This window comes from Ranitomeya imitator, chromosome 1 (assembly GCF_032444005.1).
Source record: "Ranitomeya imitator isolate aRanImi1 chromosome 1, aRanImi1.pri, whole genome shotgun sequence".
NCBI lineage: Eukaryota > Metazoa > Chordata > Amphibia > Anura > Dendrobatidae > Ranitomeya > Ranitomeya imitator.
Genome location: NC_091282.1, coordinates 1,123,757,474 through 1,123,782,748, shown reverse-complemented (window position 1 = coordinate 1,123,782,748; position 25,275 = coordinate 1,123,757,474). Strand labels below are relative to the sequence as shown.

At 46.7% G+C, this 25,275-nt stretch overlaps 1 protein-coding gene across 2 annotated transcripts in view; it reads left to right on the top strand.

Annotated features, from left to right (window-relative positions):
• CRACD (capping protein inhibiting regulator of actin dynamics) overlaps positions 1-25,275 on the top strand; it is a 263,735-nt gene that overhangs the window by 185,885 nt on the left and 52,575 nt on the right. For both annotated transcript variants that reach the window (XM_069744446.1, XM_069744447.1), the window contains 2 exons: positions 11,484-11,619; positions 21,864-22,013. In XM_069744446.1, the coding sequence (XP_069600547.1) occupies positions 11,500-11,619; positions 21,864-22,013 (270 nt within the window). In that variant the 5' untranslated portion in view covers positions 11,484-11,499. The remainder of the gene's footprint in view (positions 1-11,483; positions 11,620-21,863; positions 22,014-25,275) is intronic.

Genomic DNA, 25,275 nt, shown 5'->3' with positions numbered 1-25,275 from the left:
AAATAATGTTCCTGTGCTGAGATAATCTTATAAATGTGCCCCTGCTGTGTACTGTGTAATGGCCGTGCCTGACCGTACAGGAACATGGTCTGATCATACCACATCTCTGAGACATAGGGCCCTCATGTATTTTAGAATAAAGTCAGCTGATCCCCTGATATTCATGGTGTAATGTGCATGGGGGCGCCGGCGGATTGATGGTCGGGGGAGTGTTATGAAAGGCAATTCAGTACTACAATGGACATAGCGGTCAGAGCACATACAGTGATCTGACAATAACCCAAAATCATAGAACGAGCTCTGAGACGTGGGAACTCTGCAGACCGCAATCCCTAATCCTCTCCAAACAACACTAGAGGCAGCCGTGGATTGCGCCTAACTCTGCCTATGCAACTCGGCACAGCCTGAGAAACTAACTAGCCTGAAGATAGAAAATAAGCCTACCTTGCCTCAGAGAAATACCCCAAAGGAAAAGGCAGCCCCCCACATATAATGACTGTGAGTTAAGATGAAAAGACAAACGTAGAGATGAAATAGATTCAGCAAAGTGAGGCCCGACTTTCTTAACAGATCGAGGATAGAAAAGGTAACTTTGCGGTCTACACAAAACCCTAAAGAAAACCACGCAAAGGGGGCAAAAAGACCCTCCGTACCGAACTAACGGCACGGAGGTACACCCTTTGCGTCCCAGAGCTTCCAGCAACAAATTAGACAAGCTGGACAGAAAAAATAGCAAACAAATAGCAAAGAAGAACTTAGCTATGCAGAGCAGCAGGCCACAGGAATGATCCAGGGAAAAGCAAGTCCAACACTGGAACATTGACAGGAAGCCAGGATCAAAGCATTAGGTGGAGTTAAGTAGAGAAGCACCTAACGACCTCACCAGATCACCTGAGGGAGGAAACTCAGAAGCCGCAGTACCACTTCCCTCCACCAACAGAAGCTCACAGAGAGAATCAGCCGAAGTACCACTTGTGACCACAGGAGGGAGCTCTGCCACAGAATTCACAACAGGGGAGATGTCGATCACCCATGTTTGATTTCAGACTGCCAATCGCATTGTTCTTCCTGAGATATAGAGAATAAAGGAGCGCTCAGCTGATCAAGCACCCATAGTTCTAGGAATGTCGGCTGAGATAGCAGACAGCTGAATAATCAGTTGAAGCATCCTTCGGCAGACAGTCATTTAATGTGTAGGACAAGCCTAACATTGATTAAGTATTTGTAGAATAGACTATCAATGTCAGATAGGTGGGTGTTTGACACCCAGGCCACCCAGGGATCAGTTGTTGTCTGCCCAGGGTGGTTGGATGTAAATAGTGGATGGAGCTGGAGGAGCATACGTAGTTTAGTGGCCGCTGTGTACTACCCCTTATCCCCTACTCAACCGAATGTGAGATAAAGTGCAGTACCTGGATCAGCCACTAAGCAATGGGAGGAGTCATAGTGTTGCAGTGCTGCCCATTGTTGTATCCAGCCAGGGTACATAACCGCTAATCACTGGGGGGCTGCGGGGTGTCAGACGCCCACTATTCTGATATTGATGACCACTTCTAAAGATCGGCCATTAGTATGGTAGTCCTGGGCAACCCCTTTAAGTGTCTAGAATCCAGTGATTAGTAAGTATCCAATTAATGTTTGCATAATAAAAATGCTCAATGTTTGTTATAAAGAAACTTTATTAATACTGGGCGTTCATATATCAGACATAAATGAAAAGTTTGCGGAGGAAATTGCCCCCAAAGATATTAAGAAGCTCATGAGCATGAGTAGATTTGTTTTGCATTTTGTGCCGTTTTTGTGATTAGAATTGGCAAATCTCTCATCAAACCTCACCTGTTAACCCTGTGCACATTTCTTGCCATTCATTTCCTTAAATTTGCAATTTGTAAAATGCAAAAACGAGTACCATTAATACTTTCTCTTATTGTCTATTGCAATGTATGAGGTCCATCGCACTGCTAGATACACAATGAGTGTGCATGTGTTAGAAAACATTGCAAAAACTATTTTCTTTGCCATGTTTCAGATTAAGAAAGGACCTGTCATTGTGTCAAGCCTGCACCATTTTCCTCAACAACATGGGGTGTGCACCACAAATCCAAGTCTGAAGCAACACCTTAGACGTCATAAAGCAAAGATTTAAGCAGTGCACCTTCATCAGTTTATCCTACAACTTTTGATTCCAGAAGTAGGAATGCCCGACAGGAATGATTTATGCGCTTCCTCTTTTTTAGGATCTATAGCTAGTTGCTGTTTCAAAACTGCATTAACATGCGAAATGGGGAGCGGCAGAACATGATCTGCCAAGAGTTGAGATGATCATCTCACCCTAGTTGGCAGCCTGAGGTATGTCTTAGGGAGCTATAAAATCCTCCTGCTACTGATCTGAGCTAGCCAGCAGCATCACCATTGTAACAACTCTGCTGGCATCACTACATGGCCTCCCATCCCTCACACACCATCTTACTCACTGCTCCATGTCATGTTGTGGTCTCTGTCTGTTGCCAGCTCCATATTCTGTGTCTCTGCTCTCTGCATGCTTCATGGCTGTGTTCATAGGGGGGCGGTGCCAGGACTCTCTGGTTTTTATAGGAATCAGGTGCACCTGTCTAATCTGTTCCTGATCAATTACCTAGAGGCCTCCAGTATTTAGGGCAGCTCCACCCTGTGGACTGGGCCTGTGCAATGTCTAAACTCAGTTAGTGTCTAGCTTCTGAGTTGCCAGGCCTTGCTCTGTGTTTCTCCTTCTGTGGAGGTTTTACTCCTAGCTTTGCCTTGATCTTGTCTGTCTGCCCTCCAAGAGGCTGTATATCCTGGTCTCCGTGTTTCTGTTCTAGCCTTGCCTTTATCTTGTTGTCAGCCCTCCATGAGGCAGTATATCCTGGTCCCTGTGTCTTTGTGCTTGTACCTTGTCTTGTTCCATTACCTTGTCTGAACGTTGTCCTACCTCTGTCTCCTTGTCTGTGGCTTCTTTCCCTGCTGTGTCTTTCCTTGTGTTCTCTCTGTTTGCTTATGCTCTGCACCCTTGCGGCTCTGGCTGCTCTGTACCTTTGTGACTTTGTCTGTGCTCTGCTCTCTTGCAGCTTTACCTCTGCTCCGCACTCCTGCGGTTCTGCTCCTTTCTACTCTGCTCTACTCCTGTTGCTGCAGTAATCTCTTGCTGCAGCTCCTCTCCGCATTCCTTGCGGTTCTGCTCTGCTTAGCTTTTGTTGCTGCGCTATCTCTTGCTGCTCTACCGCTTCTATCCGCAGCCTTGCGGTTCTCTTCCTGTGTGAACAGGTCCCAACCTGTTCCTTCATACTTCACATCCGTATCTGCACATCCTGTGTGAACAGGTCCCTACCTGTTCCTTCATACACCACACCAACCTGCCCTGTGTCTCTGCAGTTCCTTCCAGCCCTGTGTCCCTGCCGTTCCTTCCAGCCCTGTGACTCTGCCATTCCTGCCAGCCCTATGTCTCTGCCGTTCCTGCCAGCCCACTCGTCTGAGTTTCATCCGTGCTCATCTGCTAGTCCTGCCTGATGCCCACACATGTCCTAGTGTTCCTGTTCTCCAAGTGGGATCAGCAGCCACAGTCAGACACCACCCTGGAGTAGCACCTGGCAGCAGCCTGCCGCACAAGCCTGACCTCACCATCAGAGGCTCCTGTGAAAACCAAGGCAGCTGTCAGTCACGCTTCTTCCAGGGTAGTCTGGTTCCTGGCACAGTGGGGCCACAAACCCCCGTGGCTCACGCCCACCAGTCAGGGCGTGAGCGTGACAACCATGTTCTGTGTCGGAGGATTGTGTTGTCCCGGAGAGAGAGGACTAAAGGTACCGTCACACTGAACAATATCGCTAGCGATCCGTGACGTTGCAGCGTCCTGGCTAGCGATATCGTTCAGTTTGACAGGCAGCAGCGATCTGGATCCTGCTGTGACATCGTTGGTCGGAGCAGAAAGTCCAGCACTTTATTTTGTCGCTGGACCTCCCGCAGACATCGCTGAATCGGCGTGTGTGATGCAGATTCAGCGATGTCTTCACTGGTAACCAGGGTAAACATCGGGTGACGTCACCGCTCTGCTTTACGGCTGGCTGGCGCTGACAGTGCAGGAAAGCACAGCGCCGGGGGACAGACACCGGAATGTAAGTATGTAGTGTTTGTTTTTTTTTACGTTTACGCTGGTAACCAGGGTAAACATCGGGTTACTAAGTGCGGCCCTGCGCTTAGTAACCCGATGTTTACCCTGGTTACCAGGGGACCGGCATCGTTGGTCGCTGGAGAGCTGTCTGTGTGACAGCTCTCCAGCGACCACACAGCGATGCTGCAGCGATCGGGATCGTTGTCTAGATCGCTGCAGCGTCGCTTAATGTGACGGTACCTTAAGGCAGTGACCACTTGCACAGAACTATCTGGCTGGAGTCAGGAAAGATCTCTAGCTGGAATCCAGCCCTCTCATTCCTGATGGTCTTCTGCAGGTGTTATCTCAGCTTGGAAGTTATCTAGAGACGCATTCCTGTCTGTTCTTGACTGAAATCATAGACTCTTGAGGATGATTGCAACCCTAGCTGTTTATAGCCTGAGATACAGCCAGTTATGGGGCGAGAGGCGCAGCTAGAAGCAGACAGGCTGCAGGGACAGGAGGAGAATCTATGATGTGTGATCTCCTCCTCCCCCTGTATAGCACTGGGTCCTCACTGGCCTCTTTTTATAACAATTTAACACCTTATTTGTAATTTTTAAACACTAGGGATGAATAGATTGATTCGCGGAGGATTGAGTCAAATTTCCTGAAATTTATGGTTTTACAAGAACTGAAAAAGTTTGAGATCTGATTTGCGGTTCACAAAAAACACGTACCCGACACCATTTTGTCACGCACAGTGTAGGAAAGACTAAGTGCAACACAAAGGGAGCCCAACACCAGGGAAGGGTGGAGTGGGGCAGATCTAAAGTCACCCTGTTTGCCCTAAACTTTGCCAAAAAAAAAAGAAACATTTAGAACAAAAACGTTATGTAAAATCCCTTATTATATATTTGGAATCTATATATTTCAGATCACATGGTCTTTAAATTAAAAATGCTGATTTACAAAGTGCATCTCTAGTTCCATCAATAACAGAAGGAAGCAGCTAGTCACCAGTCCTATTCCTGCTCCCGACTGGAGCTATTTATGTATGATTGATTTATGATTTACGTTTCCACCAATAAACAAAGTCATTTAACATGATGCAGTTTTGTAAATTCATGCTAGTTTCCCAGCGATAACTCCCCATTTCCTAATCTAATGACAGATTGTTTGCTACTGTTCCTTTCCCTATTCCGTATCTGCGCTGCATACATTTATTCTTACAAGAAAGGCTGCATTCAGTAGGTCCTATAAGAAGAAATAATACATACCTGCCAATGCTGATTACTCCTTACTGCACAGGTAGAATGGTGCATTGTACTCCACAAGTACTTTTAGACATTGTGTTCCCTTGGCTCAGAAAGGCTCATTGCCATAGTTGCTGCCGGTAATTGCCTGCAGATTTAGCCCATCTAAGTCTCCGCATTATAGAAATATGAGAAACAAAGGTTCATAATAAATAAAAGAACACTGGAAGGAATAACCGGAAACAATAGTCAGGTATTTAGAAGGAGAAAGAGAAAGAAAATCAGTAGGGTGACAGATAATCACGAGAGTGACATCTTCTAGATACATGACTTTTGGATATAGGACGGACCCCATGCCACCATAAAACAACCATAACTAGAGTAAACCTAAACACTGGAATAAATACACAAAACACATTATTTTGGCTGTCAAAATGGCTTTATTTAAATCACAGGATTAAAACAATCACATCCTCTATTAGTTACAATGAGTCCACCTTAACTTGTCTGCAACTTCCACCTGACTCCTAAACCGCCAACAAAGAGGCCATTTGACACCTAATATGGACTCGCCTCCATCAACCATGTCTTGTAAATTCATCATCACATGCTACATGCTACGGAAAGACTGTGCATGCAAGTAACAAAATTCCAGACCAACGACAGATGGTTTTACACAATGCAACCCTACCAAATAGTGACTGATAGTAGGGTAACGACAGCAAAATAACAGTCGCTAAACATCGTGTAAGGGGGAATGTGGAAAGTAAACCATAATAAGGGGTAAACCACAGTGTGAATACCTGTATATGAACATTAGTCATATCTCAAAAAGCTTCCTACTGCGTGTATTGTAACCAGCTCTAATAATTCATCAATTCACAGTTTTTGGTTTTAGAAAACCACTTTTATGTCCAGTAACTAAGCACACTGGCCAAAAATATATTTTATTCTATTTATTTTTATAAACAACACCTTGTCATCAGAGGCGTAGCTAGGGTTTTGGTTCAGGGGGACGAAACTTCTGAGTGGACCCCTAACCAGGTAACCTTGATTACAACTCGGTGACACGCCCTTAATAGTGGATGTAGGGGAACCTCAGCAGATGACCGCGCTGTTACTGAAGATAATCTCTATATAAAGACCAACATGGATATTACCGCCATATGGTCAGTGGTAAATAGCAGCCCTACAGAACATGTAAGAGATCAATGCACAGTTACAGATAATGTCTTATCGCTGATGTTCTCTGATGGAATTGTTCATTTTTCCCGTCTTTTCCATCTGGCCCAGACCGACATGACAGCTTTTTCCAGCTACAACTCGTCTGCGGAGAATACAACAAAGACACATTTCACATCTCCTGTTCCATCCCCATCACCATCTATTCCCAACCTGCACAAACTCATCATCCTGCTGATACCCCAATACTGAGCCGCTGCTGCCGTATGTGTCCCTATTACTGCACCTGATACCCCAATACTGAGCCGCTGCTGCTGTATGTGACCCTATTACTGCACCTGATACCTCAATACTGAGCCACTGCTGCTGTATGTGACCCTATTACTGCACCTGATACCCCAATACTGAGCCGCTGCTGCTGTATGTGACCCTATTACTGCACCTGATATCCCAATACTGAGCCGCTGCTGCCGTATGTGTCCCTATTACTGCACCTGATATCCCAATACTGAGCTGCTGCTGCCGTATGTGTCCCTATTACTGCACCTGATACCCCAATACTGAGCTGCTGCCGTATGTGTCCCTATTACTGCACCTGATACCCCAATACTGAGCTGCTGCTGCCGTATGTGTCCCTATTACTGCACCTGATACCCCAATACTGAGCCGCTGCTGCCATATGTGTCCTTATTACTGCACCTGATACCCCAATACTGAGCCGCTGCTGCCGTATGTGTCCCCATTACTGCACCTGATGCCCCAATACTGAGCTGCTGCTGCCGTATGTGTCCCTATTACTGTACCTGATACCCCAATACTGAGCCGCTGCTTGCGTATGTGTCCCTATTACTGCACCTGATACCCCAATACTGAGCTGCTGCCGTATGTGTCCCTATTACTGCACCTGATACCCCAATACTGAGCTGCTGCTGCCGTATGTGTCCCTATTTCTGCCCCTGATACCACAATACTGAGCCACTGCTGCCGTATGTGACCCTATTACTGCCCCTGATATCCCAATACTGAGCTGCTGCTGCCGTATGTGTCCTTATTACTGCACCTGATACCCCAATACTGAGCCACTGCTGCCGTATGTGACCCTATTACTGCACCTGATATCCCAATACTGAGCTGCTGCTGCCGTATGTGTCCTTATTACTGCACCTGATACCCCAATACTGAGCCGCTGCTGCCATATGTGTCCTTATTACTGCACCTGATACCCCAATACTGAGCCGCTGCTGCCGTATGTGTCCCTATTACTGCACCTGATGCCCCAATACTGAGCTGCTGCTGCCGTATGTGTCCCTATTACTGTACCTGATACCCCAATACTGAGCCGCTGCTGGCGTATGTGTCCCTATTACTGCACCTGATACCCCAATACTGAGCTGCTGCTGCCGTATGTGTCCCTATTACTGCACCTGATACCCCAATACTGAGCTGCTGCTGCCGTATGTGTCCCTATTTCTGCCCTTGATACCACAATACTGAGCCACTGCTGCCGTATGTGTCCCTATTACTGCCCCTGATACCCCAATACTGAGCCGCTGCTGGTGTATGTGTCCCTATTACTGCACCTGATACCCCAATACTGAGCTGCTGCTGCCGTATGTGTCCCTATTACTGCACCTGATACCCCAATACTGTGCTGCTGCTGCCGTATGTGTCCCTATTTCTGCCCCTGATACCCCAATACTGAGCCGCTGCTGCCGTATGTGTCCCTATTACTGCTTCTGATATCCCAATACTGAGCCGCTGCTGTCATATGTGTCCATATTACTGCACCTGATACCCCAATACTGAACTGCTTCTGCCGTATTTGTCCCTATTACTTCCCCTGATACCCCAATACTGTGCCGCTGCTGCCGTATGTGTCCCTATTACTGCCCCTGATACCCAAATACTGAGCCGCTGCTGCCGTATGTGACCCTATTACTGCACCTTATACCCCAATACTGAGCCGCTGCTGCCATATGTGTCCCTATTACTGCACCTGCTGTGTGGTTCTCTGTGCCCTCTAAATTCTAAAGCACCCCTCTATAATATAGTAATGCCAGTTGCAAGTGCCCTAGAAAACAGTGCACATATTTTGCCCCCTAGAAAGTAATATTGCCCTGTGTGCTCCTTTGATAGCCACAGTAACCGGAGTTCCCCTATAACAATAAGTGCCCACTTTACATTTAATAATGTCCTGAGTCTCCCCCTGTACAGCTCTTCTTTACACAGCATGATGCTCTCTTATACAAAGTATAATGCCCCCTCACTGTATAGTACCACCCACACAGTATACTGACTCCTTAGTAGCCCCCAAACTGTTTGATGGCTCCAACAATGTATAATGACCCCCACACTGTAATCTCCATACTGTATGATGGCCCCCTAGATAGCCTCCATATACAGTAGCATAATGCACCAAATAATCCACAATATATTATAATGCACTCCCCATAGGCAGACTCTATAGTATAAGGCAGCCCCCATAGTCAGACCCTGTAATAAGGCAGACCTCATAGTCATACCCTGTAATAAGGCAGCACCACCATAGGGAGACTCTGTAATAAGGCAGCACCCCCATAGGCAGACTGTTGTATAAGGCAGCACCCCCATAGGCAGACCCTGTAATAAGGCAGCACCCCCTTAGGCAGACCATGTAATAGGGCAGCACTCCTATAGGCAGACCCTGTAATAAGGCAGCCCCCATAGTCAGACCCTGTTATAAGGCAGCCCCCATAGTCATACCCTGTAATAAGGCAGCACCCCCATAGGCAGACTCTGCAATAAGGCAGCACCCCCATAGGCAGACTCTGTAGTATAAGGCAGCACCGCCATAGGCAGACCCTGTAATAAGGCAGCACCCCCATAGTCATATCCTGTAATAAGGCAGCACCCCTATAGGCAGACCCTGTAATAAGGCAGCCCCCATAATCAGACCCTGTAATAAGGCAGCATCCCCATAGTCAGACCCTGTAATAAGGCAGCACCCCCATAGTCAGGCCCTGTAATAAGGCAGCCCCCATAGTCAGACCCCGAAATAAGGCAGCCCCCATAGTCAGTCCCTGTAATATTATTATTATTATTATTATTTATTGTTATAGCGCCATTTATTCCATGGCGCTTTACATGTGAGGAGGGGTATACATAATGAAAACAAGTACAATAATCTTAAACAATACAAGTCATAACTGGTACAGGAGGAATGAGTAATAAGGCAGCCCCCATAGTCAGACCCTGTAATAAGGCAGCCGCCCATAGGCAGACCCTGTATTAAAGTGGCAGATCCCCATAGGCAGACCCTGTAATAAGGCAGCAGCACCCATAAAAAAAAAATACCTCTCTTCTTCCTGGTTCCTGCTCCGCTCCCGCTGATCTCCTGACAGCGGGTGCCGGCTTGTGACATTATCACGCCCACTGTCAGTGTCGGCGACGTCAGATACTGACACTGACGGGGATGATGGGAGAAGGAGCGAAGTGCTCCTTCTCCCATCAATGCGATCAGTTGTATTGGCTAAATGCTGGTACAGTTGACCTTCCGATGACGGCGGGGGCCCCCCGCCTGCTCAGGGGCCCCATAGCGGCCGGCGGCAGAGCAGGGAGATCGATTCTCCCTGCTTTACCGCAGAAGGTAACAGTTCCAGTAGCGTAGCTCCGAGTGGGCCCCTTCAGAGCACCGGGCCCAGGGCGACCGCACCCTCGGCCCTCCAACCCTCTCCCCCCCCGGTAGCTACGCTACTGCTTCTCATATTAATTTCTTAAACCCACTTACTACTAACGGAAAAGTAACGAGTATATATAAAAAGAAAGATATAAAGAGAGAGTTCTTAAGAGCTATAGTTGTGCTCAAACGTTTACATACCCCAGCAGAATTTTTGCTTTCTTGTATTGATTGTAGGGATGAACGAGTATGCTCGTTACTCGGGTTTTCCCAAGCATGCACAGCATACTTTTGCACAGTAATGTATGTACTGTAAATGTATGTGTACACAGATACAGTAAGGTCTTATACAGGCGGTCTCCTTCCTTGTCAGTACATGAGATTGCTGTTCAGCAGAGTATGCTGCTGCTTAGATATTTAGCATCTTTTATAAGAATATGACAATTAACATTCGGCATACGGAGTCCTTTAAAATTAGTACTGCTATTAACAGAAGCCTGTAAACAGTGATTTTGAGAAGTACCTGTAGACAAAAAAAGTTACAAACGGCTCACGACCCTTGCAGATATCTTCGTTCCTTGGGGCTCGGCAGCATTAGTTGTAAGGAACCTCGCATTTCATAAAGGGTTATTAACCTGGAGATATAAGGTTAATCTGCAGGTTAATACTGTTCTAAAGAGGTGCAGCAGCCGCACTGAGAGCCCAGCTGCTGGGAGGAGATGAACTTTATTCCTCCCTGCAGCCTCTGGCTTTCAGTTATAGAGGCGTGGCCAGCATAGTTACATGGGGGTGTGGTTACAGCCGCCACTCACTATGCACTGATCGGTGACTGAAGCCACACTGGCCGCACCTCTATGACTGAAACCTGAGGCTGCAGGGAGGAATAAAGTTAATAAAGCTTTATAACTGTATTAACCTGCAGATTAACCTCATATCTGCAGGTTAATAGCATTTTAGGACATGGCAGGTTCCCTTTCAAGACAAAAGCTTAAAATCATACAGACGAACCCACACTTCGCTATACAAATGGATGCTTTAAAAACACCATCTCGGCATGTAAAACTGCTAATGCGTTTTTTACTTACCGTATATGTCCTTACTCAAAACACAGCAGTTTTACAAGCAGCAATGGCATCTTGAATCATCATGTTAGGAAATAAAGAATCCACTTGTACAAAGAAGACACAGGGACGGTTCAATCTGTAAAATACATGTATGGCGAAACACATTAATATATGCCGAAAGTTCTTTTTGTATTGTATGGTAATATCTCATTTATCTTTTCCAGATTCCTCGTCAGTAGCATGGGAACGAGAGCCTTTTCTCATGATAGTATTTTCATACCAGAAGGGCAAGATGCAGAAGAGCAAGAAACTCAGGCGACATCGCAAGACCAGAGCGTGGGGAAAGTGAAGTCACTCCAGGTAAGAGCAGACAATCATTTCTATGAATAAAGTTTTTTATTAAGAAGTGGAGGGGTGATTACTAGAGTTGAGCAACTTTTACTTTTTTCGGATCGAGTCGGGTTTCGCGAAACTCGACTTTGTCAAAAGTCGGGTCGGGTGAAATCGGCCGATTATTGCGAAAAGTCGGGGATCGACCGAAACACGAAACCCAATGCAAGTCAATGGGGAATCAAAGTCGGCAGTGAGTGGAGGACAGGAAAACACCTACAGTGCCCATTTTAATGCCCAAAACATCAATTCTTATTACTTAAGCTTGTCAATCTTAATTTACTTTATAATAATAGTTAGGCATTGAAAACTGGGGGTCATTTGGCTAAAGTTGTGGGGGGGGGGGGGGGTAGGGCTGGCTCAAGATTTTCGTGGGCCCAAAAACGCAGAATACGTCACGGCGGTGGAGGAGGGAGAGGTAAGTATTTCAACTTTGCAAGTGCTTTGATCCTGAGCAAGCAGGGGGGGCCCACTCGTTGGCACTGGCATAGGGCCCCTCATAGTACGGGGGGTGTTTGACGGCGGGTGGGGCCTCCCACTGGCAGAGACACTTTTGCGTACTATAAGGGGCCCTGTGCCAGTGACGTCGCCAACGAGTATGCCCCCCCTTACCTGATGAAGGAACCTGCACTTTCATCTGCACCTTCCTCTTTGTCCCCGTGTAAGGTGGTATAGTATGCGGGAAGGGGAACCTGACTTTCAGCAGAGTCAGATTCTGGCTGTGTAGAGTGCAAGGGGAAAGTAGTGGTCTGGGTTAATGTACCAGCAGACTCATCTAGCACTGGCTGGGCAATAGGCAGGATGAGGAGGAAACACAGATATAGGCCCAAATAATAAAGTGGGCTAAATTCAGTTCAAAATTGGTAACAGGACTAAACAGGCGGCATTGCTTTGTTCAGTGGAGAACAACTTTAATGAGTGGCAGACACAGTTAGTAGGCCCAAATAATAAAGTAGGCTAAATGCAGTTCAAAATTGGTAACAGGACTAAACAGGTGGCATAGCCAGGTACAGGGGTGGGCTCCTCTGCTGAGTAGCAGACAGTGGTAGTAGGCGCAAAGTATTAACTGGTCTACATGGAGGCCAGGGCCCCTGTATATTTTAACTATCATCTATCATTTTAACAAATTTGTATTGGCAGTGCCATTGAAGGATTTAACAGCACAGACTACACAGTGGTGGAGCAGGGAGAGGTAAGTATTGCAAGTGGTAGAGCACTGTTCGAGCTGGGGTGGAACACTCTCTCGTGGGCGGCGGTACTGGCACAGGGCCCCTCATATTACGACGGTGTGTCTGACGTTGGTTGTGCACCACCACCGTCAGAGACACTTCACTGTACTATGAGGGACCCTGTGCCAGTGCCGTCGCCCAAGAGTGGGTGCACCCACCTGTCCAGGCAAACGGCACTCGTACGGGTGCTTGCGCCAGGTGGTGACCACGGCCCTGTGGGGGGAGTCAGCCCATTTAGGGAGGTATAAAAATGGCCTATGGTGAACATTCAGCAGCTGCAAATGGAGGAATTGGAGAAGTCAGTAAGAGGAGGCCAAAAGCAAGACATTTTTCAGGCAAGCTACGTGTCAGCAGGGGAAGGTGGGGCAAAATAATTAGAAATCCATGATTGGTTAATGAAGGTTAGATCATCAACATTCTGAAGAGGAGGCAAAAGAGCTAGAGGCTGAGTCAGCAAGGAAAGCCAAAACTTTTTCCTGCTGCTCCGGCTGTTTTCCTACTCCCAGATAAGGGAGCCTTCGAGGCCTTGTGTAGCCAGACGATGACGCTGGCTCAACACCTCCAGCCTTAGGTGCTATTGTACTTTTGTCACTACCACCAGATGTACCACCATCACCACCACCATCAGTACCAGCTGGCAACCACCACCCACGGGCTCTTCCACCAGATTCATTTCATTTTTTGGAAAATCTAACCAAAATAACAACCGTTATATGGTACTGTAAAACAAGGTAGAAGGTGTATATAAACTTGTTGAGAATTTAAATCTCCCTTTTTTTGGGGAGACTGAACCAAAACTCAGGCCCAGTGTATGTAATAACGCAATCTAAGTGGCAGAAAGTGGCTGGCTGACATACGACAAACTAACAGGACTGAAGTATATCCACTTTGTGAGAAATTGAATCTCACTTTTTTGGGTGGAGACTGAACCAAAACTCAGGCCCAGTGTATAAAACCAGGGGTGTCAAACTGCATTCCTCGAGGGCCTCAAACCATGCGTGTTTTCAAGATTTCCTTAGCATTGCACAAGGTGCTGGAATCATTCTCTGCTGGTGATTAAATTATCACCTGTGCAATGCAAGGAATTCCTGAAAACATGACCTGTTTGCAGCCCTCGAGGAATGCAGTTTGACACCCCTGTATAAAACAACACAATGTAAGTGGCAGAAAGTGGCTGGAAGATATATGAAAAAATCCAAGGACTGTAGTACAATTTCAATCTCCCTACAATGATCTCAGGAAAAGTATGGCAGCAATAAAAAGGACTGCTGCACACAAAAGTGTGGACAAATAAACAAGATAACTGTGCAGAAAGGGGCAACAGTATTTTTGCTTTTAAAAAAGCAGTTGGTTTGCACAGCAGCGTGCAAACAGCAATGCAGCTATCAGGGAGCCTTATAAGGCAGCCTAATAAGCTACAGAACTGATGCACAAAAATATAAACTCCACTGTCCCTGCAAACAAATGGTGTTGTTGGACAGTGGAAATCGCTACAGCACAAGCAGTTTGGGGGTTATTCTTCCCTCCCTAACTTTATCCCTTCTTCTGATGAAGCTGCGGCAACCTCTCCCTATGCTAAGATCGGCAGAAGTAAGATGGCGGCCGGCGTGCACGCCCCTTTATAGCCCCTGTGACGCCGCAGAAAGCTAGCCAATCACTGTCATGCCCTTCTCTAAGATGGTGGGGACCGAGACCTATGTCATCACGCTGCCCACACTCTACGTCCTCCTTCATTGGCTGAAAAATGGCGCTGAAAGCGTCATACGAAACGCGACTTTTGCGCGCAGATCGCTGACTTCATGGCCGATCCCACACTAGGATCGGGTCGGGTTTCATGAAAGCCGACTTTGCCGAAAGTCGGCGATTTTTGAATTTGTCCGATCCGTTTCGCTCAACCCTAGTGATTACCGGGGCGTGTCCTAGCTGGCCATGTGAGTGGAAGCAGGGAAGAGTGCTCCTGCTGCCATAAGGACAAAAATCCTGCTTTAACCCCGATTTTCGGGTAAACTCACCTAAATCCGGCTGGCTGAAGGTCCGGAGAGTGCAGCGGTGCGGAGCAGCAGGTCCGGAGTCGGCAGCGATGACCAGGAGGCGGCAGAAAGACGCTGGCACCAGCGATGCAGGAGCCAGCCAAGATGGCTCCGATGCTAGGGAGGACGCCGAGAAGGAGAACGCCGCATGTCAGCGGCGCATGGAGGTGGCCGCAAAGCTGCAGCAGTATGCCAGAGTGGAGGCTGCTGAGGAGGCAGAACCAGGATCTGGAGCTGGAGCTGACCAGGAGGAGGAGGAAGCAAGCACAGCCGAGCAGCATGAGGTACAGAGGGGGAAGGAGAGAGGCAGCATGGCTGGGGCTAGTGGGGGACCTGGAGGCATATCACAGGGAGAGGAGCCGACTCTTAGAGATGTTATCACACTGATCTCTTCATGTCAGCAATCCCTGAACTCCTTGGCCCAGCAGATGCAGGAAGTTAAAGGGGACACGGCACAGATTAATGCGGCTCTGCAGAAAATGGACAAACGTATAGGAGTGGTGGAGGAGAGGGTGAGCACGGCAGAAGATCACATAGTTAAGCTACAAAAAGCTGAAAAGAAGTTCGCCCAAGCAATAGCCGAGCTCGCTGCCAAAAATGAGGATCTGGAAAATAGATCCAGAAGAAATAATATACGTATAGTGGGGCTGCCTGAAAAGACTGAGGGGAGAAATCCCACTGAGTTTGTGGAGAACTGGCTGCTGGAGAAGATTGGGAACACAGTGTTGACAAAAGTCTTTGCTGTTGAACGGGCTCATAGGGTCCCGCCGCAGCCCCCTGCCCCAGGAGCAAATCCCCGTACCATGCTTGCTAAAATACTCAATTACAGAGACAGAGACATTATCCTTAGAAAGGCTAGAGAGATGGAGGATCTGACGGCTGGAGGTCAGAAAATCGCCATTTATCCGGATTATTCCGCTGCGGTTCAGAAACAGCGGATGAAGTTTACTGGAGTCAAGCGGCGACTGAGGGAGCTGGGAGTGCAGTACTCAGTGATGTTTCCCGCCAAGCTGAGACTGGTGGCTTTTAATAAGACCCACTTTTTCTTGACACCGGAGGACGCTACCCAGTGGCTTGATACTCATGAGAAAAAACTTAAGGGAATGGGCGACTGACATTTCGGCGAGATCCAGTTGGGATTTGTTTTCTCTGTCGATGGAGGAGAGTTCTGCGCTCGTTAGCAATGGTTAAAGAGTTGAGCAACTGTTGGGGGTTTTGCTGGGCCATATTGAAGGAATGGCCGGAGGGGACAGTACCAACTACTAAGTACGGGGGAGGAGGGTTATGCTGGGTACTGTGAACTGGTTTGGTACTTTTTCTATATGTTAATATAAGTTGAAATGTTAAGATACAATAAAGTGAAAGTTGGGGGGGAAATTGTGATTGCTATGGCAGCGGGACACGAATGGAGAGGGTTAAGTAAGGGAGAGTGTTCGCAGTGGGCAGTGGAGCCCCACTCTTGATGAGAGGAAGAATGCGTTATATTGGGGTGGTTAGGGGGGTAAGTTGGGAGGGGGCAGGGGGGGTGGGAGGGTTGGGACAGCTCATACTTGGGAAATTGGATACTTTAAGAAATGATGAGCCACATGATGGGAGATTGTATTAAAATATTGAGTTGGAATGTGAGAGGTCTGGCGGATAAAACACGGCGGGCGGCAAGTCTGCAGTATGTCCGAGAACAGAAAGTCTCAATGATATGCCTGCTGGAGACACATTTAGTGCGGGAGAGGGTGAACATATTGAATAGGCGCTGGATACAGAGGGCGTATCATTCTACTTTCTCAACGTACTCTAGGGGTGTGTCTGTGTTAATACCTGCGGGGGTGCAGTATGAGGAGGTAATGGTAAAAGAGGATGTCGATGGTCAGTATGTGGTGGTGAAATGTAAAATGAATGGAGTATTGGTATGTATAGTGGCAATGTATATTCCGCCCCCATACTCAAGCAAGAAGATAAGAGAGGTGCTGGAGAGGGTAGAGCGCTGGGGACCGTTACCATTACTAATTATCGGCGACCTTAATAATATATGTGATGACTTTTGGGATAAGAACAAAAACCCCCAGAATAGGACGGCGGGACATATCACTACGTTTGGGACTTATGTCGGGGAAAGGGCGTATTCATGCTACTCACCAGCTCATGGTACGCTGTCTAGGATTGATCTGGCACTGGGTAACCGATTACTAGATACGATGGTAAGGGACGTGAGATATTTACCTAGGGCTCTCTCAGACCATAGTCCAGTTGAAGTGGAATTTCGATCAGTGGGGACACGGAACGGGAGCAGAAGGGAGTGGAAAATTCACCCTAATTGGCTACACAGTATAGACTTGGAGAAGATTAAGAAGGAATTGGTGGAATTTTTTGAGATAAATGAGGGTAGCGTAGATGTGCTTACTGTGTGGGAAACCATGAAAGCGTACTTGAGAGGGCTGTTGTTTAGGGATATTAGCAGGTGTAAGCGGAAATCGAGAGAGGCAGAGAGGCTGGCGATAGATGGGCTGAGGGTGGCTGAAGATGAGATGGTAATAATGGGTACTTTGGAGGCTGGGAGGAGGTTAAAGGCAGCTCAAAGCCAGCTAGAGGCGGTCTTGCTGAGTAAGGCTGAAAGGAAGAGGGAATTCATGAATTTGGCCTATTACCAGGAGGGTGAATCAGTGGGTCATTTGCTGTCGCTGGTGGCATCTGCCCAGAGAAATACTTCCTTTGTTCACTCTTTGGTGACTGGGAGTGGTGTTGCTGTTTCTGAGACTTCAGAGATTTTGGAGACTTTTGCAGATTTTTACGCAGACTTATACTCCTCTCGGGTAGATGGGTCAATGGAGGACACGGTGGCGTTACTTGAGGAGTTGGAGCTCCCGAGGCTGAGTGACACAGCTAGGGAGGATTTGGAGGCTCCCATTACGGAGGAGGAACTGGGACGGGCATTGCAGTCGATGGCTAATGGGAAGGCGCCTGGCGTAGACGGATTTCCTGCCGAAATTTATAAAAGCTTGGGGGAAGTGTTGATCCCTAAATTGAAGGCGGTCTTGGAAGAGGCTACGAATGGTGGAAGGCTACCGGCATCTATGCGGGAGGCCACAATAGTGGTGATTCCAAAGGAGGGGAAAGACCCGACACAGCCGGATTCATATCGGCCAATTTCTTTGCTTACTATCGACGTTAAACTCCTGGCTAAGGTGTTGGCGATGAGGTTGACAAGTGTTATTTCTGGCCTGATACACTCAGACCAGTCTGGCTTTATGCCTGATAGGTCAACTGCGATTAATCTACGAAGGCTGTATATGAACTTGCAACTCAAAGCCGATAACTGTGGCCAGAAAGTTATTGCATCTTTAGACGCTCACAAGGTGTTCGATAGTGTGGAGTGGGGGTATCTCTGGCAGGTGTTGCGAAGAATGGGGTTTGGACCGCAGTTCATATCATGGATTCAATTAATGTACTCGATGCCGATGGCCAGGGTTAGGGTAAACGGGGAGTTGTCACGGACCATACAATTGGCTAGAGGGACGAGACAGGGGTGTCCGCTTTCCCCCCTTTTGTTTGCTCTGGCGGTGGAACCACTGGCCGCTACGCTTCGACAGTCTGATGAGATGATGGGGTTTAAATATGGGGTGATTGAAGAAAGGGTGGCGTTGTATGCGGATGATATTTTGTTGTTTCTGGCTGACCCGGTTGCATCCTTGGAGGGAGCCATTGGGATTATTGAACGATTCGGATCAGTGTCGGGACTTAGGATAAATTGGAGTAAGTCTATCTTGTTTAAGGTGGACGATGTGGATGGGGAGCCATTGGAGGACGGGCGACTGGAGGTGACGAGTAAATTTAAGTACCTGGGAATATGGGTATCTATGCCGGTCACTGACTATATACATGAGAATCTGACTCCAATCTTGGGTGCCCTCAAGGCAAAAGCGGATGCATGGCTTAAGCTACATTTGTCTGTGGTAGGCAGGGTGAATCTTATCAAAATGATTCTGATGCCGAAAATATTGTATATTCTTCACAATGCGCCGGTTTGGATACCACGTGGGAAATTTAGACAGATCAACTCTCTGTTTAGGAATCTGATTTGGGGGAGGCAGCATCCGCGTATCAAACTGGAGACACTTCAGCGACCCAAGAATGATGGGGGTCTGGCATTGCCTAACCCTGAGTTGTACTTTCTTGCAGCCCAGAGTCAGCATTTAAGGGGCTGGGCGCATGAAGGGTCATCTGGGGCAGTACAGCAGTTGATGGAGGTGGTGACAAAAAGAAGGCCAGTGGTGCAATGTTTGGAGGATGGATCCTTGGAGAGTTTGGGGAAGCTATATCCGACTTTGCTGTGGAGTAGATTGAGGCACATACGTGGGATCACGGACTTGACTAGATACTCGCCGCTATGGCATAATAACAATCTGAAAGAATTTGAGGCATTGGGGGTACTGATAGAGTGGTTGGGCAAAGGGATTCAGTATGTGTATCAAATAATTGAACAAGGTGAACTGAAATCATTTTCCCAATTGCAGGCGGAATTTGGTCTTGGGTCTGCAGGGGAGTATCAATATTTGCGGATGAGGCATGCCTTTGGAGCTCAGAGTAGGAACGGAGGTATTAGGATTCAAAGGGATATAGTACTGGAGTATGTGTGTAATGATGGGACGACTGGAGGAGTCATATCCACTCTGTACAGGGATCTGTTGCACACTTTTCTATTGGGGTTTCCAATAATGGCAAGAGCTAAATGGGAAAGGGATTTGGGCCCAATAGATAACGAGACTTGGGAGTCGGTGTTGGAATGGATCCCAAGACTGTCGCTGAGTGAACCGTATAGACTGTCACAGCTCTATGTGATACACAGAGTTTATAGGTCTCCGATGGTGCTATATAAGGCAGGATTGCGTAATGACTCTGAATGTCCGAGGTGTAAGTCTACGGATGCAGACATTTTCCATATGATGTGGACATGTCCGAGGTTGGCTGCCTTCTGGGTGGTAGTTTTGAGTCGTATGGAAGGTGCGTATGGATGCACGGTGTCAAGGGATCCAGTTGTCTGTTTGTTGGGATGCGTGGATGAGATTGGAGTGGATAAACACCTAAAGATAGCTATAGCCAGATTGTTGTATATGGCTAGGAAGGTGATAGCTAGAAACTGGATTAGGGAAGAGCCGCCGTCAAGAGGAGAATTCCTCCAGTATGTGAAACAGGGCCTGACACTAGAAAAAGGGATTTATAAGAAAAAAGGGAAAACTGAAACGTTCAATAAAATGTGGTCTCCATGGATTGCTATGGGATAGTAATGTGAAGTGTGGCTTATACGAATGGTTGAGGGATTAGATACTCTATTGTTTTAATGATGGTAGTAATTAACAAGATGAGCTGCTTTGTGGGGTGGGGGTGGGGGGCTTTGGGATCGAAGGGGGCTGTTTGAAGGGGGAGGGGGGGGGGAATACTCTATATTGAAAATGTAACATGTTAATTGCCTTGTTATTCTTAATAAAAAATTTATTTGAATAAAAAAAAACAAAAACAAAAAAAAACAAAACCCTAGTGATTACCACTAATTTAATGCACTGGGGCAGAATAGAGAGATATTAGAGCTATTGTTAGTGTTTCTCTGCAGCCTGTGTATTATACACATATAGCTATACAGGATGCACATTATATACACTTTCTGCAGCGCACACATATACACTGCTGCATGTGCACACAAAATGCTATGCTATATAAGCACAAACACACAGCTCTGCTACAAGTACACACACATACACCTCTGACGCATACACATCTCTGCTACAAATACACCCAGCTCTTCTACACCCACACATCTCTGCTACAAATACACACAGCTCTTCTACACCCACACAGCTCTGCTACACATATACACACACATCTCACCTACAGCACACTCAGCTCAGCTACATCATTAAATCATACACATCTCAACTAAAAGACTCAGACACACACATTTCAGCTACAGCACACACAGTATGCATTATCACAGTTTAAAGTTCCATCCAGGCGTGTGATTCATCGCATGACATGAAAGGTTCTTCAGCTACTCAGGATGTGCAGCATCCGTGCAGGTCGTGGAAGCGTTCTCTCCTGCCCTGCACTGATCAGACTGATCAGTGTGGGGCAGGAGGAGAGAGTAGCTTTCCCAGTGACCAGGAAGGACACTGTGTCAGCGTTCTACTCAATCACAGAAGGCTCCTTTGGACATGTGCACACAATGAGTATTTGATGAGTTTTTCACCTCGGTATTTGCCCAAACCAGGTGTGGGAGATAAATGCAGAAGGGGTGACGTGATTCTATTATACGTTTCCTCTAAGGGCCTATACTCACTTGCGCGAGACTCAGATGAGTCTCACAGAGCAATACCCGGCGCTGCTGCCGGCACTCAGGTCGGAGCATGCGGCCGCATAGGAATACATGCAGCCGCACGCTCCGCTCCTCTGTGCCAGGTGCAGTGCCGATTATTGTTGTGCGAGACTCATCCGAGTCTCGCGCAAGTGAGTATGAGCCCTAACTGTTCCTCTCCTGGTTATGACTTACAGATACTGAGGTAAAAAACTGACCAAATGCTCAATGCGTGCATGGGGCCTTAGACATACTTTTATAAGGATCTTTCTTGCTAAGAAGTTCGTCTTATAGTCCACACAATATGGTGTATGATGTAGACATCCCTTTATTTATCGAGATATATTCTGTGCACCACTCCACATTTTATGCTAACTTGGTACAACCCTCCACAATGGCTTGTTGGATTTTGGGAATTGATAGATACTACTTATGCTATACCATAAAAAGTCAAATTACTTATAAATCTCATGTAACATAACCTAATCTGATGAAATAAGAGTCACTGCAGCACAAACACACAAACTACAGTAAGGAGCCGAAAACAGGTTATTCTGTTGTGTCCTAAGTTTAGTCTCAATAAATATTTATCATACAGTCAATGTTAAATTCTAGCAACAACTGGGAAAGAATATTCGGTTTGGACAACCACCGCCAGCCGGTAGTCCGTTAAGGAGAATGCAAAATTTGGGAGCCACCAAAGAAGTAACTGAGGAATCACAGCACAGTACCATGGATAGCTTAGGAGAACGAAGTGGCAGTAAGGTAAGATTAACACGTGTGACTGTAAGGCCATGTTCACACATTCAGTCTTTGGTCTGTATCTTACATCAGTACAGGGGCGGACATACCGCCGGCACAACTACAACAGGATATATACGGTATATATCTCCATCTCAGTGAACAAAATATAAATAAATATATTTTTAGAGGGTGGTGGCCCAAATAGAACTTTTGCTATGGGACCCTGTGATTGCTTTGTACGCCCCTGATTGCAAGGCGGTGATACTAAGGGCGATCTGCCTTGTTTCTCAGAGCCCGAGGCTCCAGGTGTCTTGCACGGTGCCCCTAGCTGTCAGTGTCTGCCCCTGCATCAGTATTTGTAAGCCAAAGTCATGATTGGGTGATAAATATACAATTGGTGACGTGTTTCTATTCTACTTTTCCTCTGATTGTTCCATTCCTGGTTTTGGCTTACAGATCCTGATATAAAATACTGACCATGTGAAAGTGGCCTTAAAATGTTACACATACTGTAAAGGTTGTGAAACCCAATGTACTATAGTGTGACAGGAGTAAGAGGTTTGACTTCTAGGACCTGGAAGCTAAAGCTATCCATATACAAGTGCCAGAAAATATTAGGGTACGTTCACACATAGTCTTTTCCAGACTGTGTGAGTATGAGAGTAGGGTAAAGGACCTTAGATTAGAAGCACCACTCCAGCGGTAAAATAAGTGGAGTGGTGCTTACCATTGCACACTAATAGACTATGTTCACATGCAGTTTTGTTTCTGATTTTTTTTCTGCAGTCAAAACCTGGTGTTTTCACAGTAAAAATGTTGCATACAAAATGCCCATTTTCGGCATTTTCACATGATTTTTCTCAGCATTTTTGTCTGGTTTTTTTTTTGCAGATTTTGGGTGTGGATTACTTGTGTGCTTTATCTACAATAGATGTTTAATAAAATTAGTTTTACTCATCAGAAAGGCTCCAAACTGTTTTTGCAGTCTTTTGTCACTTTCTCATTGCTCTCTGTGGGTGAAAAAAAACACTGAAAAAATTGACATGCTGCAGAACTTAAAAATGCCACAGTTCTCAAATTCATTCAGGAATAAAAACTAGTTCTGAAATCTCATGGCCGTTGCTGGTGCTATAAAAACCAGCTTTTAGTTTGCATAAAAAAACTGCAATTACGCCACGTGTGAACATAGCCTTAGAGTTTAATTGTCGGGTTCCTCTGATTCTGCCTGCAATCTAATGCTGCGTGGTAAACTTTCCCTATAAAAAAGGCAAAAAAGGGGATTTACCCTATAAATCTAGTTTATCAGACAAATTTGCTTCTTTCACCTCCTGGATTAATCTGTCCCTCTCAATTCACGGGTAAAATATGTATTCAGTGAATACATATGTTATGGAGAGGAGCGAGAGGCAGATACATACATTCCACTGCAAGTTCTTTATAAACGGCAGGTACAATTCTCCATAGAACTTTATGAGCACCATCTGCCATCTCCTATCTCAATAATGGAGAAATCTGTATTCACTGGATATTTTCTTATTTCCCCATGTACTATTGATTTACAAAAATTATTAAAACCGCGGATACTCTTTATGTTTAGTAAGTCATGTTATCTATGATTTATTTATTTTATTCATTTAAGGTATGTAGTGTCATCATATTCCACAGCGCTACACAGATACAGTGGGGAAAAACTGTGCAAGTTCTCCCATTTAGGCTGGTTTCACATTTGCGTTTGAGTCCGCAGCATATCGTCCGCAACCGCAAACACATGCAAACGCATGATAACGCAGCGTTTTTGATCCGCATCAGCTTATGCATGACGACAAAAAAAACGCAACGTTTGTATGCGTTTTTACATGCGTTTGCGCTTTTTATTATTTCCAGGAGGGCGTGTCTCAGTGGGCATGTCTAAATCAGTTCCTGGACATGCGCAGTCCAAAGTACACAAGCGCATCGAACGCATGTGTACTCAAAGACATGCGTACACATGCGTTCCCATAGACAGTAATCCGTTTTTTTTAACGCACTCATCCGCATGCCCATGCCTGCGCATATTTGACAGAAATTTGCAGCCTCAAAAATTCCAACATGTTGTGTTAGCCGCCCGCCGCACACCGTGAAAAAACGCATGCGTAAGCAAACGCGGGCGAACGCATACTCCTGTGTCTACAATGTTAAAGACAGGAAATCAAGACGCATGCGGATGTATGCTTCAGAAACGCTGCGGACACAATCGCAAATGTGGAACCAGCCTTAAAAAGAAGAGAGAGGCCTGTAATTGACATCATAGGTAGACCACAACTATGAGAGTCAAAATGAGAAAACAATTCCAGAAAATCACCTTGTCTGATTTGGCAAAATTTATTTTGCAAAATATGGTGGAAAATAAGCATTTGGTCACCTAAAAACATACAAGATTTCTGGCTCTCACAGACCTGTAACTTCTTCTTTAAGAGGCTCCTCTGTCCTCCACCTGTAGTAATGGTGTAACACCCCAGGTGGCCGGTTGTTACAGTGATGTTACTTTCCTTTCGGGGAGGGTAATATCATGCTTGGAGGCAAGGGGGATCCCCTTCACCAGGTAAGGCACCCACACACAACACATTCCAAATCCAGGCCAGAAGGGGGAGCTCAGGACCCGGATTCAGGGGAGCTTTCCCAGCTTGATGTGTTCTGGTCTGGAGGAGGAGTTAGGCAGTTGGTGAGAGACAGTGGACAGAGGAGGAAGCCTGGATCTGAGCGCAGACAGAGGAGCCGTGCAGCCGGGATTAGAGCTGCAGCTCCAGGAAGAAAGGAGAACCCGAGGGGTTGAATGTGGTGGAACTATTGAGGGAAGGAGCAGAGGAGAGATAAAGGGCTCAGAGGGGAACTGTGACGGGGCACCCTCAGAGCCAGAACGCAGAAACCAGGCACCGGGAGCCCAAGGTCGTGTCGCTCTCCAGGACGCACACCTGAAGACGCAGCAGCACCTGAAGGGCCCGGGTCATGATAGAGACCCTGTAAAATGGCTCAAGCTGCCTGCCATAGAGGTACCTGTCCCAGGATAGGGGAAAAGAGGGGTACCTTGCCAGCAAGCTTCAGGCAGCAGGGACCTCGCACACCAGCGTTAGCAGGAAAGGCTCACGGATCTCAACTGGAAAAGGGATTCATCTATTGCCTCCAGGCCAGCTGGACCACCGTGACACCTGTAACTGGTACCCTGGACTGAGGCTGACTGCTACCATCAGTAAATCAGGTAAAGATTGCAAACATATGTCCTGGTTCTTTACTATACCATCCACAG